The following is a 13,237-nucleotide window of genomic DNA, read 5'->3' on the forward strand; positions in this document are numbered from 1 at the left end:
GTGACGGTTGGATCTGGGTCCACGTCAACACATCTACTTCCCCTTGTGGCCTTACGCGCGCACGCACACACACAGACACACACACACACACACACACACACAGTGAGCCACACCTGGATCCATGCCTACTAGACTGGTCCTCAGCCATAAGCCCCGCAGTGCACCACACTCACAGTCTCAGGCAGCCTGTGAGCTCAGCGTGGTGCTGCAGTTTGATCTGTGGTTTTGTTGAAGCCGCAGACCTAAAGCAGAGAAATATGGACACAAAGGCTTATCGTTCTACACAGTCTGAAACGATGCGTATCCGAAACAATGCGGGGCGGTTGGATTAATCCGTCTGCTCAGTAATCCTCAATGTACAGCATGTACTGTGGTGCAGAATCGGCGACGGGCTCTGCAGCGCGGACGTCTTAGCCTGGTCCATATTTGTGTTGCGTGTTGAAGCCCAAACTCTGAAGCAGTGCTCAAACGAAATCGTGTGGCTGTCGGATAAACAGAGTATAAGCAGAGTGTAATGGTGGTAAAAACATTACCGTCACTCTTGCAGATGAGAACAGTGTCTGATGTGAAGCAGACCTCAGTTAACTGGTGTCTCCAGTGTTTGTTTTGGTTTTTGCTCGGAAAAAAACAGATGGGTGAGGTTTGCTGCAGCGGGACCAGTCAAACACAGTCAGCAACCGGCTGAAACGCATCAGTCGATGGACAGAAAATGTAATTGTAAACAATTTTGATCATGGATTGAGTCAGTTATGAAGCAAATGTGCAGAACATTCACTCTTCCCTTTCTCTAAATACGTGAGGATTTGCTGCTTTTTCCTGTTTAGTATCATTGTAAACTGAATTCCTTTGTGTTCTGGATTGTTGCTCGGGACAAAATTAGACCTTAAAAGATGTCACCCTAGACTCTGGGAAATTAACCACTAACCTCAGCATTTTTTTTTTTTTTTTGACTAAAGAATGAATGATTCACTCCTAGCCCAGTGCAAAAACTACTGGACCGATTTGCACCGAACCTTGTGGAGGGGTGGGGCACGGGCCAGGGACGAACCCATTAAATTCTGGGGTGGATCCATATCATTTGCTATGATTTGAATTTTTTTTCCTCTGAAGTCTGGTGTGCGTTGTTTGACTTTGGCCTTGGTGGGGGTTTTCTAGTCCCGGTTAATGTTTTCTTGTCAGTGTCTTGATGTTACCGCTCCTCAGCCGTGGATATGGAGGATATATTTTTGTTTTTTGGTATCTCACCAAAGTTGTTGTTGATCCAAATCCGATGCATACACTGCGTGATTTTGATAAACGGTCAGTTGTCTCTTGCAAATGACAGATGAGTATACAGACACAGTTGTACTTATGGCACAGGGGCAGCAAAAATGAACACACATTGTGACTTTGTAAAAAAAAAACTGTCCTGTAGTGGATGGCTACCTGCTACAGCGGCTGACGTTTCCTGACTCATGTTGTACAGAGGCGCGCATGGTCTTCTGCGGAGACTGCAACGCTCACAGTCTCACCCTCTGTGTTGCAGATGAGAACAATGTCCGATGAGGCTGAACAGAGAATGTGCGATGAGGACTTCGGTTCGGACGAGGAGGGCGAGGAGGGAGACGTGGAGTCGTACCTGGAGGACAACAGCAGCGAGCTCATGGACCGACTCAGAGAGCTGGAGGCGAGCGAACGCACACAACAGCCCCTCGCTTCACAAACCACATTTGGGTCAAAATGCTGACGAGCAGTTTAGCCAACTGACTTTTGTGAGACACTAAATCCCACAAATCTGTGTCAGTCAAATCTACAGTAAACAGAAAAAAGCTTCCCGTCTTAAATACTACTTTACTTCATTACTTTGTAATGCTTTAATACTGAAATTATCTTTTTTTTAAATTAAACTTTCAAAGTTATACCCAACCCTCCCCCCTGAAAAGGCTTCAGTGGTACATTTAAAGTGTAAAAAAAGAAACCGTAAGAAAGAAACAAATGACTCATACACACGGAAATAATATTTTTGTTAAAACTCATTCACAAAATCTGAAATTTCTGTGCATGAGGGGCACTAATCGTTTTTATCCCAGTGACCGCGGGAAAACCGCTCCTCTTATAGTTGAAATGATCCACTTTTAAACGTGTTGACTGCCGTTGCAAATGATACATTGGAAACTGTTTATTTTGTTTGAGTCATTTATGATCTTGGTTTTTTTTTTAAAAACAGGTCACAGTGTAATATTCAGGATCCGCAGTAGTACGAACGTACACCAGCCATAGCAGCAGGCAGGTTTAATGGTCTCCCTGAAGAGAAAAGACTTTGTTGGTTTTGTGATTATAGCTGAGATTGAATACAAAGTCCCCTTTAATGTCTTATTATTCATTGTATAATGATTTATGAGCTACACTTTTTCTTGACCTTATGTTTATTTGTATAGGGGCAGGTATGTAGCAGCAACCAGTGCAGCATTTATGTCCTAGGCTAGTTCACAATGCCCATCCCTAGATAGGGTTTTAAAGTAGAACAAAACTCCACCAGAAAATACACAACAGTGATGCAACGTATTTATAACAAAACTCAACTCTTTCGCGACTGATTCCCTGTTTTAGTAACATGTCCTTCACTTCTGATCAGTTCCTCTGGTTGGATGATTATGAAAAACGTTTGAGTTGTGTTTAGGAAAAAGACGGAAGACAAACAATTCAATGTTTTATAGTAGGAAGTTATGTTCATGTGTGACGTCTTTCGCCACTGCAGCCTTTTTTTGTGTGTGTGTGTGTGTCCATGTGGGCTCGGTACTTGAATGTGCTTGGCACAGTAAATAACACAACGTAACAGGATATAACATGACATGGCATAAACCCACCCTAAACTAGCATAAACTGTTGTGCGCGTTTTTCACGTTAACATGTTTCGTTTCTTTACCTTTTCCTCGCAGGCGGAGAATTCTGCTCTGATGTTGGCAAATGAGAGTCAGAGAGAGGCTTATGAGAGATGCTTGGATGAGGTGAGTTCAAGATGGACGATATAAATGAATCTAGACACAAACAGTAACCATAAATTCAGCCCAGCTAAGCCACTTGAGCGATGTCAGCTCAGGGTGTAAAATGTTGTCTTACGTTTATCAGGTGGCCAACCACGTGGTCCAAGCTCTGCTAAACCAAAAGGTAACGTAACACAAAGCTACGTTTTCTGCGTCTGCGTTTTGATCTCTGTCTCTATTGGTCCATCAGTCATCTCACTGCTTCGTCCGTCACTGAACAGGATCTGAGAGAGGAGTGCATCAAGCTGAAGATGTTGGTGTTTGACCTGGAGAGACAGAACCGAGCGCTGTGTGAGCTTTTCCAGCAGAAACTGCCCAACCACCCCACTGCTCACTATCAGGTACGCGAGCTTCCTCTGCGGTGATTCATAAATGATTCAGTTTCACAGACGGTCTGAACAGCAGCGGTCGAGGAAGCGCTCAGATCAAGGCTCCGGGCGGGATGCGTTGTCATTCTTTCCACATCCAACACTCAGCGTACGGGGAATGATGCAGCATTCCTGCAGTGATACGGCGCACGCAGTAAAAAAACAGAAAGCAAGTAGGGAACTCAGTAAAGAAATACGAAGTTGAATGAGTGATAAAGCGGCATCGTTCATCCTTTCATTAAAAAAAGACAAAAGTTCTAATGGATAAAAATGGAAATAAAAAATAATGATGATATGCAATTATTTTTATTATATATGAAACTAGCCGCAATTTATAAAGTCACAAGTCTGCCGCTGTACTTTTACTTAAGTAAAAGTAGTAATACAACAATGTTGAAAAAAAAACACATCACAAGTGAAACTTCTGCATCAAAAAAGTACAGAAGTATTATTAACAAAATGTACTTAAAGTATCAAGTACTGATAATGCAGAATGGCCCCTTTCAGAGTGTAATAATATTATATATATTATTTGATTAACATTATTAACATACAAGCAGCCTTTTAGTGTTGCAGCTAGTCGAGGTGAAGCTATTCCACTACTTTAACTACTGGGTACTTTAACTTATTACTGTTATTATTATTGTTGTTGTTAGTAGTATTAGTATAGTTGTTTTTTATTTAACAGGGACAAAACACATTTATTTCACCATCCACAGACAAAAGCTCATTTCCTCTGTGATCCCGCGGCGGAGGCCACCAGTGACGCACAAGTTGACAAAGTACAAGACAATCGTCAGCTGTGATGAATAAAACCTTACACTTTGAAAACAGACAGAAAAAACGTCAATATTACAATTAGAAACAAAGGGAAGACCGCTCCAGTTCCCGGCTACGGAGCGTACCATCAGTAATCTAAACACCATCAAAAACAAACAGTTAGTCAGCACAAGAATTTTCCAACCAGGCGCCTGGTTTTAAGTCTGGCCAACGTGATCTATGTATTTCAGTTCAGATTTAAAAAAAAATATTTAAAAGTACCACACTCTCTGATACTCAGTGGTAAAGAATTCCACTTCCTGGCTTCCACACCTCTACAACAAGTGATCGGATTTTATAAGATAAGATCGTATGTTAAAAGTAACCAGCAACCACAGCTTTCTAAGAAATGTACTGGAGCAAAAAGTACCGTGTTTGCCTGTGAAGTGTAGTGGAGTAAAAGTGTCGAGTGGCGCAAAATGGAAATACTCGCTGCTGATTTCTTTTTTCACCCCAGCCCCGTTCTTTCAAACACTGCTGGGCCGGTGATGGATCCCTGCCCTGTATTGTTCCAACAGACGCCCGGACTGCGTAGCACCTAGTTGTCCGTGTATACAATGGCCCGTAGTGTATACGGTGTCGCGATGACTGCCTCATGAATCTCCTGTTACAGGTCCATGCGGGACCCCTCCCAGACTACAATGCACAGCTGCACAATGACTCTGCGAAACAGGTGGAGCCCGCACAGACTGAAGCACAAGCCAAGGTGATTATTACACAGTCAAGCAGCAAAGCTTTACCGATCTTAAAGAGGGGAACAGTAGGATTATATCATAGCCTCTGAATGGGAGCACAGTCCCCACCTGTGTGCGACATTACGACACGCTCTGACATTTGCTCTGTTTTCCACTATTGTGTTTTAAAAAAAGACCTCAGCCGCTAATTTCCCCTGCACTCCTTTCCTGTGCGCATGCACTCAAAGGTCTTGATGAACTCAATTGTTTGGCTCTCATTGAAGTGTGAGCGGTGAATTGTTTGCTGATAGAGATCTTTTTCTATCCAAAGGGAAATGGCTACCGCACACAACATGCTTCTCCGGGCCCTCGTGGCCCCGCCGCCTCCATGGAGGCCCTGTCTCCCTTCTTCAAGAAGAAAGCACACATCTTGGAGGTCCTGCGCAAGATGGAGGAGACCGACCCCCTGAAGTTCCACCCATCCACTGCGAGCTTGTCTTTCTGCGACTACAGCCAGGTGCTCATGTCCACGGAGGCTGTTTTGGCCACTGCAGACCCCCTTCCGATACAGTGCAAATCCCACCACACACACTGCCACTGCTCCTGCTCTGACGCTGACACACACCAGCACGTCAATGGCGACGGGGCGGTGAAGTGTGAGGGAGGGAACACCTGCTGTTTACACTGCAAGAGGAGCCCTGACAGTCCTCCAAAGCCATGCAACCACGTCTGTAGTCCTTCAAAAGCCAACTCCGCCACCCAGAGCCACGTAGTTCCTGCAGCTGCTATGAGCGAATGTCACAGTAAGAGCAGAACAGCCGAGTCCGTTCCCCCGTCTAAACAATGCACCAAGAACGAAGCCCACCAGCAACCAGCAGGCGCCACCGCCCACCTATCGGTCACGGAAGCGGCCGATCAGAGCCTGGATGTGATAGGAATGGAGCAGGAGCAGGATACTTCAGAGAACGGTCTAAGCGCCAGTGCCTCTGAAGAGCTCTCTGGTTTCTGTCCCAACTCCCACCTGCCCAGTTCTGTGAAGGAGATCTCCCACTGTGACATGGAAACGAGCGATGGCGTTCACAACGGCCTGGCGCTCTCCTCCGTCAGCAACGCCATGTCGAACGATCCCTCGTCCGTCCCCGAAAAAGACAGCACGGATCCAGAGGCCTCCTCTGTGAGAGCCACTGCCTCCGTCAGCCCCAGCCCCTCCTGCCTCAGCGACGTCAAGGCCGCCGCCATCAACTCCCCATCCAAACTGCTGAAGTTCTTAAAGATTCCCTCGATTGGAGAGAAGTCTCCGGCTTCGACCTCTGCTGTCCGTCTGAGCCCCCAGCTCACCCGCAACTCCAGGATCCCCTGTCGCACCAACAACTATGAGGTGTACCACTCTCCTGTTCCCACGCGCAGAGCCACCACCACGGAGAGGTGCAGGCAGCCCCCTCCACCACCCTCCAGGTCTGAGTCCTACCCTGCCACGCACTCGGCGCCAACCTCCCCTCCACAGCCCGAGGACGTCTGCTCCCCGCCCGCTAAGGAATTGAGCTACAGCAGCCTCTCCGCACCTAAAGCCGGCGCTGGCTCAAAGATGGGCGCTCCCTCCGCCGCATCCTCTTCCTCCGCCAAAGTATCCCAGAGCGTCCCTCATTACGAGAATGTCTGCAATATATCTACCAACTCTAGAGAGGAGGAGCCAACCCAGGGCCCCGAGAAAAGAACCACTCTTCCATCTCATACAAAGGCGAACGGTGGTGAGAGGAAGCTTGTTAAATCGCTGCCAGAAAGCGTCCTGAATCCCCCTCCTCAACGAAAGCAGTCGTCGTCCTCTACGTCAGAGTCTACATCAGATGACGAGGAGGATTCAGACAGCCCAGTGTGGGTTAACCATCACAGCCTGCCCAACTCATCCGCCCTCAGTAAAGCTCAGGGCAGAGCTAGCTACTCACGAGCCAGAGAGAAACAGGAGACTGACATAAGGGAGGTCACTGTGCAGAGCTCTGAGGTCACCCAGCTGCCGCCTCCACCTCCAGCCCGGAGGAGCGACTCCTCCTCCATCCCCAAGAGGCCTGCAACCGGGGCAGCCAGAGCCCAGGCCGACTCCAGTCACCACGCTTTCAAAGACAGGCTGGCAGCGCTGGGCAAGCTGAGGAGCTCGGAGGATTTACAGGTCGGCCTCAGGCCAGTCGACGCGGTGAATGAAGGCACCTACGGGGAGGAAAGGAGTAAGACAGTGGAGAGGCCCGTGGAGGTCCATAAAGAGGAGCAGAGACATTCCAAATACACAGACTCTCTGGATGGTAAACCTAAAGGTAGCGGTGGTTTGAAGTATCCGGGGTCATATGAACAGGCGATAAAGCCTCAGCCTTCTGGTCCAGCGGTAGTTAAACAAGAACTGTGTGTGATCAAGACAGAAGGCTCCAAGAGCAAAATAGGTCTGCCGTCCCCCAACACAGACGCTCCGCAGGTACTACGCAACAACATCAAGTGTCCTGGCTCCCTGAATCTGGCCTATAACGTTAAACCTGGTCCTCACAGTAGCAGCAGCCCCAACAAAATCCCCCCAAAGTCGCCGTCCAAACCTTGCCAGGGCCCGTCCGTCCACAGAGGAGGGAAGCCCACGGAGGCCCCACGTTACTCGTCCAAGTCGGAGGAGAGGGCCAAGATCAGCGGGAAAGGGAAAAAGAATCCGATGTATGGAGATAGCCTCCCACCTCCTCCTCCGAGACCTCCGACGTCCGAGGGGGAGAAGCCTCTGCTGCCGGTGCCCAGCCCGCAATCTGCCATCGAGCAGAAGGTGATGAAGGGCATCGAGGAGAACATGCTGAAGCTCCAGGAGCAGGACAGAGGAGGGCAGGGCAGCGAGGTCAAGCAGAAAGCCTCCAACGGCATCGCCAGCTGGTTCGGCCTGAAGAAGAGCAAGCTTCCCGCGCTGAGCCGTAAGACCGACGGGATCAAAGCAAAAGACGAGAAGAAGGAGTGGAAGATAAACATCCCCTCGGTGGGCAGGGACTCCGTGAAAATGGCCACCAGGTGTAAAGAGGGCGTGGAGGGCCTGAACATCTCGACGCTGATGGAGAAGGCGGAGGGTCTGAGGAGGGCCCTGGAGGAGGAGAGGGCGTACGTGGAGAGGTCGGGCAGGGGTCACTCCTGCGAGGTGGTGATGGACCAGGCTCAGGGACAGCTGGCTGTCATGTACAGGGGAGCGCGCTCCGACAACTTCATGCAACAGCTGCTAAACAGGTGAGCAATCAACAAGCACAAGTGGATTCTAAAGCTGGTATCATAACAAAGCGTAGCTTTAAAGCAACAGTTTGCCGTTTTGGGAAATAATTGCCTTCTTCCCGAGTTACATGAGAAGTCCGTCACCATATCGATGTCACCGATAATCTGCAGTATCAGCTTATTACTATCATTGCACAGTAGGTCTTCAGTGCATATGAAAGTAATGATGGGGTCTTATTTTTAGTCTCTGTTCTCAGTTTTTTAGTTTATCCTATTTTGCATTATTGTCATATTTATATTTTATTTAGCCCATCCAAGCTGTTGTATGTAATTGGGCAGTAATGTGACGCTTTGGCCTTGGTAGCACTACCTTAGCTTTGTTTTGGTCCATACTTTCTGACTTTCGACCCTGTTTGCGCCTCTGTAACTTCGGGTCAGTATCTATTCTTACGGAGCTTCGTATTTACCACATGTAAAGGAGAGACGCGAGAAGTGGTATCTGTCTTTTCATCCGGCTCTCGGCTTGAAAGCGAATACGCGTATTTCCCAAAAATTCCTAAAATGGGAAAACAGGGGAAGAGCAATGCTAACACAAACGTTTTGAATTCATTTATTCATGTTATCAACATTCCTGTAAGTGTCCCAGTGCCAACCTGCTGACTCATTTAACTTTCAACCGGGATCCTTGGGTGAGATGTTCTGAAACCAGAGAAGTGATGGTTAAGAATAAGAGACAGAAGACAACAAGACGCCATAAAGACAGCAAGAGCAACAAAATAGGCATCCTGAAGACAGAGCACAAGCCATACAGAGCAACCGGAAACAGCAAAACACTGACCGTATCTGCCATTTGGCACACGTGGCCCTGCAGTTGACATGAGGCAAGAAAACGCGAGACAAAAATAAAATATGACAATCATAAGGTTGAACCTGATAAAATGTTAAAAGATCCAGTTACAGCATCACACAGCAAACACACAAGCCATGCAGCACAGAGCTGTACCACCTGGCAACAGGCAAAGGACACGGGACGGGTTGTCAGCGAGTTAGCCAGTAACAACCATAACAACGATAAAACTACCGATGTGTTGTGAAGATTAAAAGTGGTCACGTGTCTGAGCTCGGAGATCTCGACTGACAGTTTGTGTTTTACGACTACAGAGTGGACGGGAAGGACGTGATCAGCGTGCCCCAGCGCCGGCTGTCGTTCGACTGCAAGTCCTCCAAACCGGTGTTCGCTCAGCAGAGCGACGTCATCAGTCACGCCACCAGTCGCGAGGACATGGAGAAGGTACGTCTTCGGTCATTTCTCTGTAGACACGGACTGACGAGATGTGGTGGAAAACACAGCTCGTCGAGCTCTCCAGTTTTTTTAGTCCTGCAGCAGTAACATTTGTTCTGCGTCAACTTTCAAGTCTTAACGTGGCATCTGATTTGTTAGACTGGTTTCCTGCTTGCTGTGGTTAAGAGCCCACTTTCAGTTCACTCACTGCTCCGTTGTTCTTTCGCGCAGGGCTCAGACAGAATCGGCAAGATCACATCAGATGAAAACCTCGCAGATTCGGTTCACGCTCAACACTTCGCAGGTAAGAGGAGTCTGCCGGAGGAACGGAACATTGCACATATACACAGTATTCACAGATAGAGTGAGGAGTAAATAAATAAACAAATCAGAGCTTAAACGATGAGTTGATTCATTAATTACAAGATACACCGCACTACTACAGTTCACTTCTCTCCTGTGCCCAGAACCATGAGTCAATCAACAAAAAGTTCATCTGGAACAATTTAAATGATCGATTAAAGAGGGTTTTTCAAGCGAAATTAAAAAACTCTGGCTCCAGGAATATCATTATTTTCTGCTTCTCTTTTTCTTCTTTGATTGTCAACTGAATATATCAGGGTTTTGGGCTGTGGGTTGGACAAAACAAGTAATTTACAGACGAGGCTCTGGGAAACCGTTTTCTGTCATTTTACAGACCAAACAATGAATCGAGGAAAAAAAAAAAAAAAAAAAGGTGATAGTTCGTTGCAGCCCCAGAATAGATACATTCAATTCCCAAAGGCACTAAGATTAAAAAAAACTTTTTTCCATACGACACCTTCGATTCAGACGTTCTTTGTGTTCAATGCAATGACATTAAAAACTTTAACAACTACAAACTAAACTAATTTCAACTTTGTTAAATTTCAACATGCTGTAATGTAACTTAGCACATCTACTCAAGTACTGTACTGAGACTTTATACTTCGAGTCCGCTGCTCTTTTTTCTACTGCACTACTTTTCACATGTAGTCACCTGTGGTCACTAGTTACCATGCAGGTCAATATTTTACACACAAAACACGAGACCAGCTTGTAAAATATTTTGGCATTGTCACAGATTAACGACGCAGCAGTATATAAGGTACTTATTAGCTCGACAAGCAGCAACATTAAAGTGCTGCTTTTGTGCTCAAATTACTTTTAAACTTCATCTGATCTCTCTGGAGCATTTGAGTAGCGAGTGCTTTGACTTTTAATACGTTTAAATGTGTATATATAAGGTTTTAATAACACATACCTGCGTTTACAAATTTTGCATGCGTTTTTTTGACCAATGGGAGTATTTTTACACTGTGGTATTACTACCTTTACTCGAGCACGGGATCAGAGTACTTCTTCCAGCACTGCAGATCCTCTGACGCCCTGTAAAGGTTTATACTGAAAGACATCATTTATTTAATGAGGGGAAATCATTTGGCTCTGACCTTTATTACTTTATCAAAGGTAAATAAACGGGGCGAGGCCCCAGAGGAAAATCGATGTCCCGACGCCGCAGAAAAAGATAAAATAAATACTCAGGTTCTTTGAGCCGCTGTTATTTATTTGTTTGCTTCCTAAATTATGTGATTTCATTGCATCATTAATTCATGTATTTCCCCATCAGTCAACCACTGAGTCTCCCTCTTCTTTCTTTCTTTCCCGTGCAGGTTCCGGCGCTTCCACGTACACCCTGGACAGTGGCATCGGCACGTTCCCCCTGCCCGACTGCAGCAGCGGCGCAGCGGGGCGGGGCCTGTCCAAGACGCGGGCCGGGACCGAGCACCACTCCTCCGGCTCCCCGGGGAGGGCGGGGCGACGGGCCCGCACCCTGGACCGAGAGCTGACGTCGCAGGAGGAGTGCTACGTGCCGCACAAGCAGCTGATTCCCACCATCCAGTACAGCTCCGTGCTGGAGGGAAGGGGCTCGGCCGGCGTCGTGCGCGAAGGTGCCAGCAAACCGCCCCACTTACGCTGAATAACAGCTTGACGAGATCAGGTCGCTCAGTACGCTGTCACTTAAAGGTCTAGCGCTTTGAAACGTTAAAGAAACAGCGTTTCCGCAGGTCTTGAAACGTTTTTAAAAGCTTTGAATTCAGTTTCCTCGAAAAAGAAAAGGCCTTAGAGACAACAACAAAAAAAAGTCTTAAAATATTTACTCTTGCCTGCTGTGGGCAGTAACCTTAATCATCTTTCGTAGGTTAATCCATCCATTTTCTGACTCGTCTCCGGGTCTAGGTGACACTAATTGTAAAACAGGCAGTAAATCGCCTTTTATGTGGTTTTTCAGTAAAAACAGTCCATCCAGAACATGTTGGAATATTTCAGTCTGGACCAAAGTGATGGGCCGACCCACCAGCATGGCCGCACATAACAAGCATCAGTAATAACCCGAATGAGAGAGTCAGTCTGAGGGGACAAGAGATGTAAACTTGGCTTTAATCTCTCCCTCTACAGACAAAGAGGCCCATGGAGCGAACATGTTTTCCCCTCGCTCCAAGACCTGGACCTTCCCCAACCTGAAGACTCCGGCAGGACCTGCAGAGGTGTACCTGGCCGTGGAGGAGGAGGAGGAGGAGGCGGTGTCCTTCGGATCACCGTTCAGAGGGGTAGGGATGGCAGCTTGGTTGCCTTTCAGGGAGATTCAAGCCTTATCCACTTCAAATGAAGTTACATTTAGAGTTCAATGTGCAGCTCACGTGCTCCAGATCAACTTAAGGTTGAGTCACTCGGAAAAGAAAGCGTATGCTGTGCTCCTGCTTTCTCAGCAAGTTCAGGTAGAGCTTTGTTTTACAGGTCTGTATTTTACAGCCAGTTTCCTGGAAACTTTCCTCATGATTTCCTAAAAGTTAGCCTGTATTTATATTATGTGAATATTAAATATTATATAATAAATTTCAGAGAAAGGCCTTAACGCGGTTTGTAATGAAATGGAGAAAGCTACAGTTATTACGTAGCTGCTTGTTATATTCTTCATTTGGACTCTTCATGACTTTGAGCCGCCACACATTACAGACCCGCCCGGCAACCTGCAAATATTCGTTGCGTTGGCATTAATGCACATCGACTCCAACTGCACGCTGAGCTGTAGCCTTCAGCTGCACTGGAAATTCCTACGCTCCCTGTGTCTCAGGCTGATGATTATCGACAAGTAAAACACACTATCCAAGCCTATAAAATTCCACCCACTCAGCAGTTATACTCGCAAACATGTGTCTACCACAGACCAAACCTCTAACATGAAGTGTTTTGGGTTTTTTTTGTTTGCTTTCCTATGAGAAGGATATTGGGGTCAGTTTATGAACTATTTTTTACTGAGCAACTACATAATGTCCTAGTTTTTTTTCTTCAGAACATGAATATACACAATAACTGTAGCAACTAACACTTTCTCAGTTTTTCCGTATATAATTAGTACCAGATTGCAGGGGCCTTTCTCGGGAATATTCTTGAATTTTACACGTAAATAACAGCTTGTTTCTAGAGAATTCTGAGGAAACTTTTCAGTAAATTAGCTGGAAAATGTGGGACTCATAAAATAAAGAATCATTAATTTGGGTAGCAAACAAGTGTAATAAGTTTGGTGAGAGTTTTATGGTTTGTTTGTCTATACTTAATGAAAACTGCTGGGCAGGAGCATGACGAGAGGAATAATCTGGGTCACTTACAGACTAAAAATACTTTGCAGGCTGTAAAGTAGAGATACATTTTGAAATCTGCACTCACATCTTACATTATGTAAAAACAGGGAACCACATTCTCCCTTTAGAAATTATTAATCAGCTGAATATTAAAGATTCACAGTTGGATGATTTCTGTAACCTTTTTTTT

General features: G+C 46.3%; 1 protein-coding gene across 5 annotated transcripts in view; it reads left to right on the forward strand.

Moving 5' to 3' along the window:
* Positions 1-13,237, forward strand: part of nckap5l (NCK-associated protein 5-like) — a 41,410-nt gene that overhangs the window by 26,808 nt on the left and 1,365 nt on the right. For 4 of the 5 annotated variants that reach the window (XM_040152360.1, XM_040152364.1, XM_040152361.1 and 1 more), the window contains 10 exons: positions 1,526-1,666; positions 2,919-2,987; positions 3,109-3,147; positions 3,245-3,364; positions 4,824-4,916; positions 5,216-8,121; positions 9,265-9,394; positions 9,617-9,689; positions 11,077-11,355; positions 11,864-12,015. In XM_040152360.1, the coding sequence (XP_040008294.1) occupies positions 1,526-1,666; positions 2,919-2,987; positions 3,109-3,147; positions 3,245-3,364; positions 4,824-4,916; positions 5,216-8,121; positions 9,265-9,394; positions 9,617-9,689; positions 11,077-11,355; positions 11,864-12,015 (4,002 nt within the window). Of the gene's footprint in view, positions 1-1,525; positions 1,667-2,918; positions 2,988-3,108; positions 3,148-3,244; positions 3,365-4,823; positions 4,917-5,215; positions 8,122-9,264; positions 9,395-9,616; positions 9,690-11,076; positions 11,406-11,863; positions 12,016-13,237 lie in introns of those variants that run through there. The other variant, XM_040152365.1, reaches the window with a different exon arrangement.

This window comes from Xiphias gladius, chromosome 18 (assembly GCF_016859285.1).
Source record: "Xiphias gladius isolate SHS-SW01 ecotype Sanya breed wild chromosome 18, ASM1685928v1, whole genome shotgun sequence".
Lineage (NCBI taxonomy): Eukaryota > Metazoa > Chordata > Actinopteri > Istiophoriformes > Xiphiidae > Xiphias > Xiphias gladius.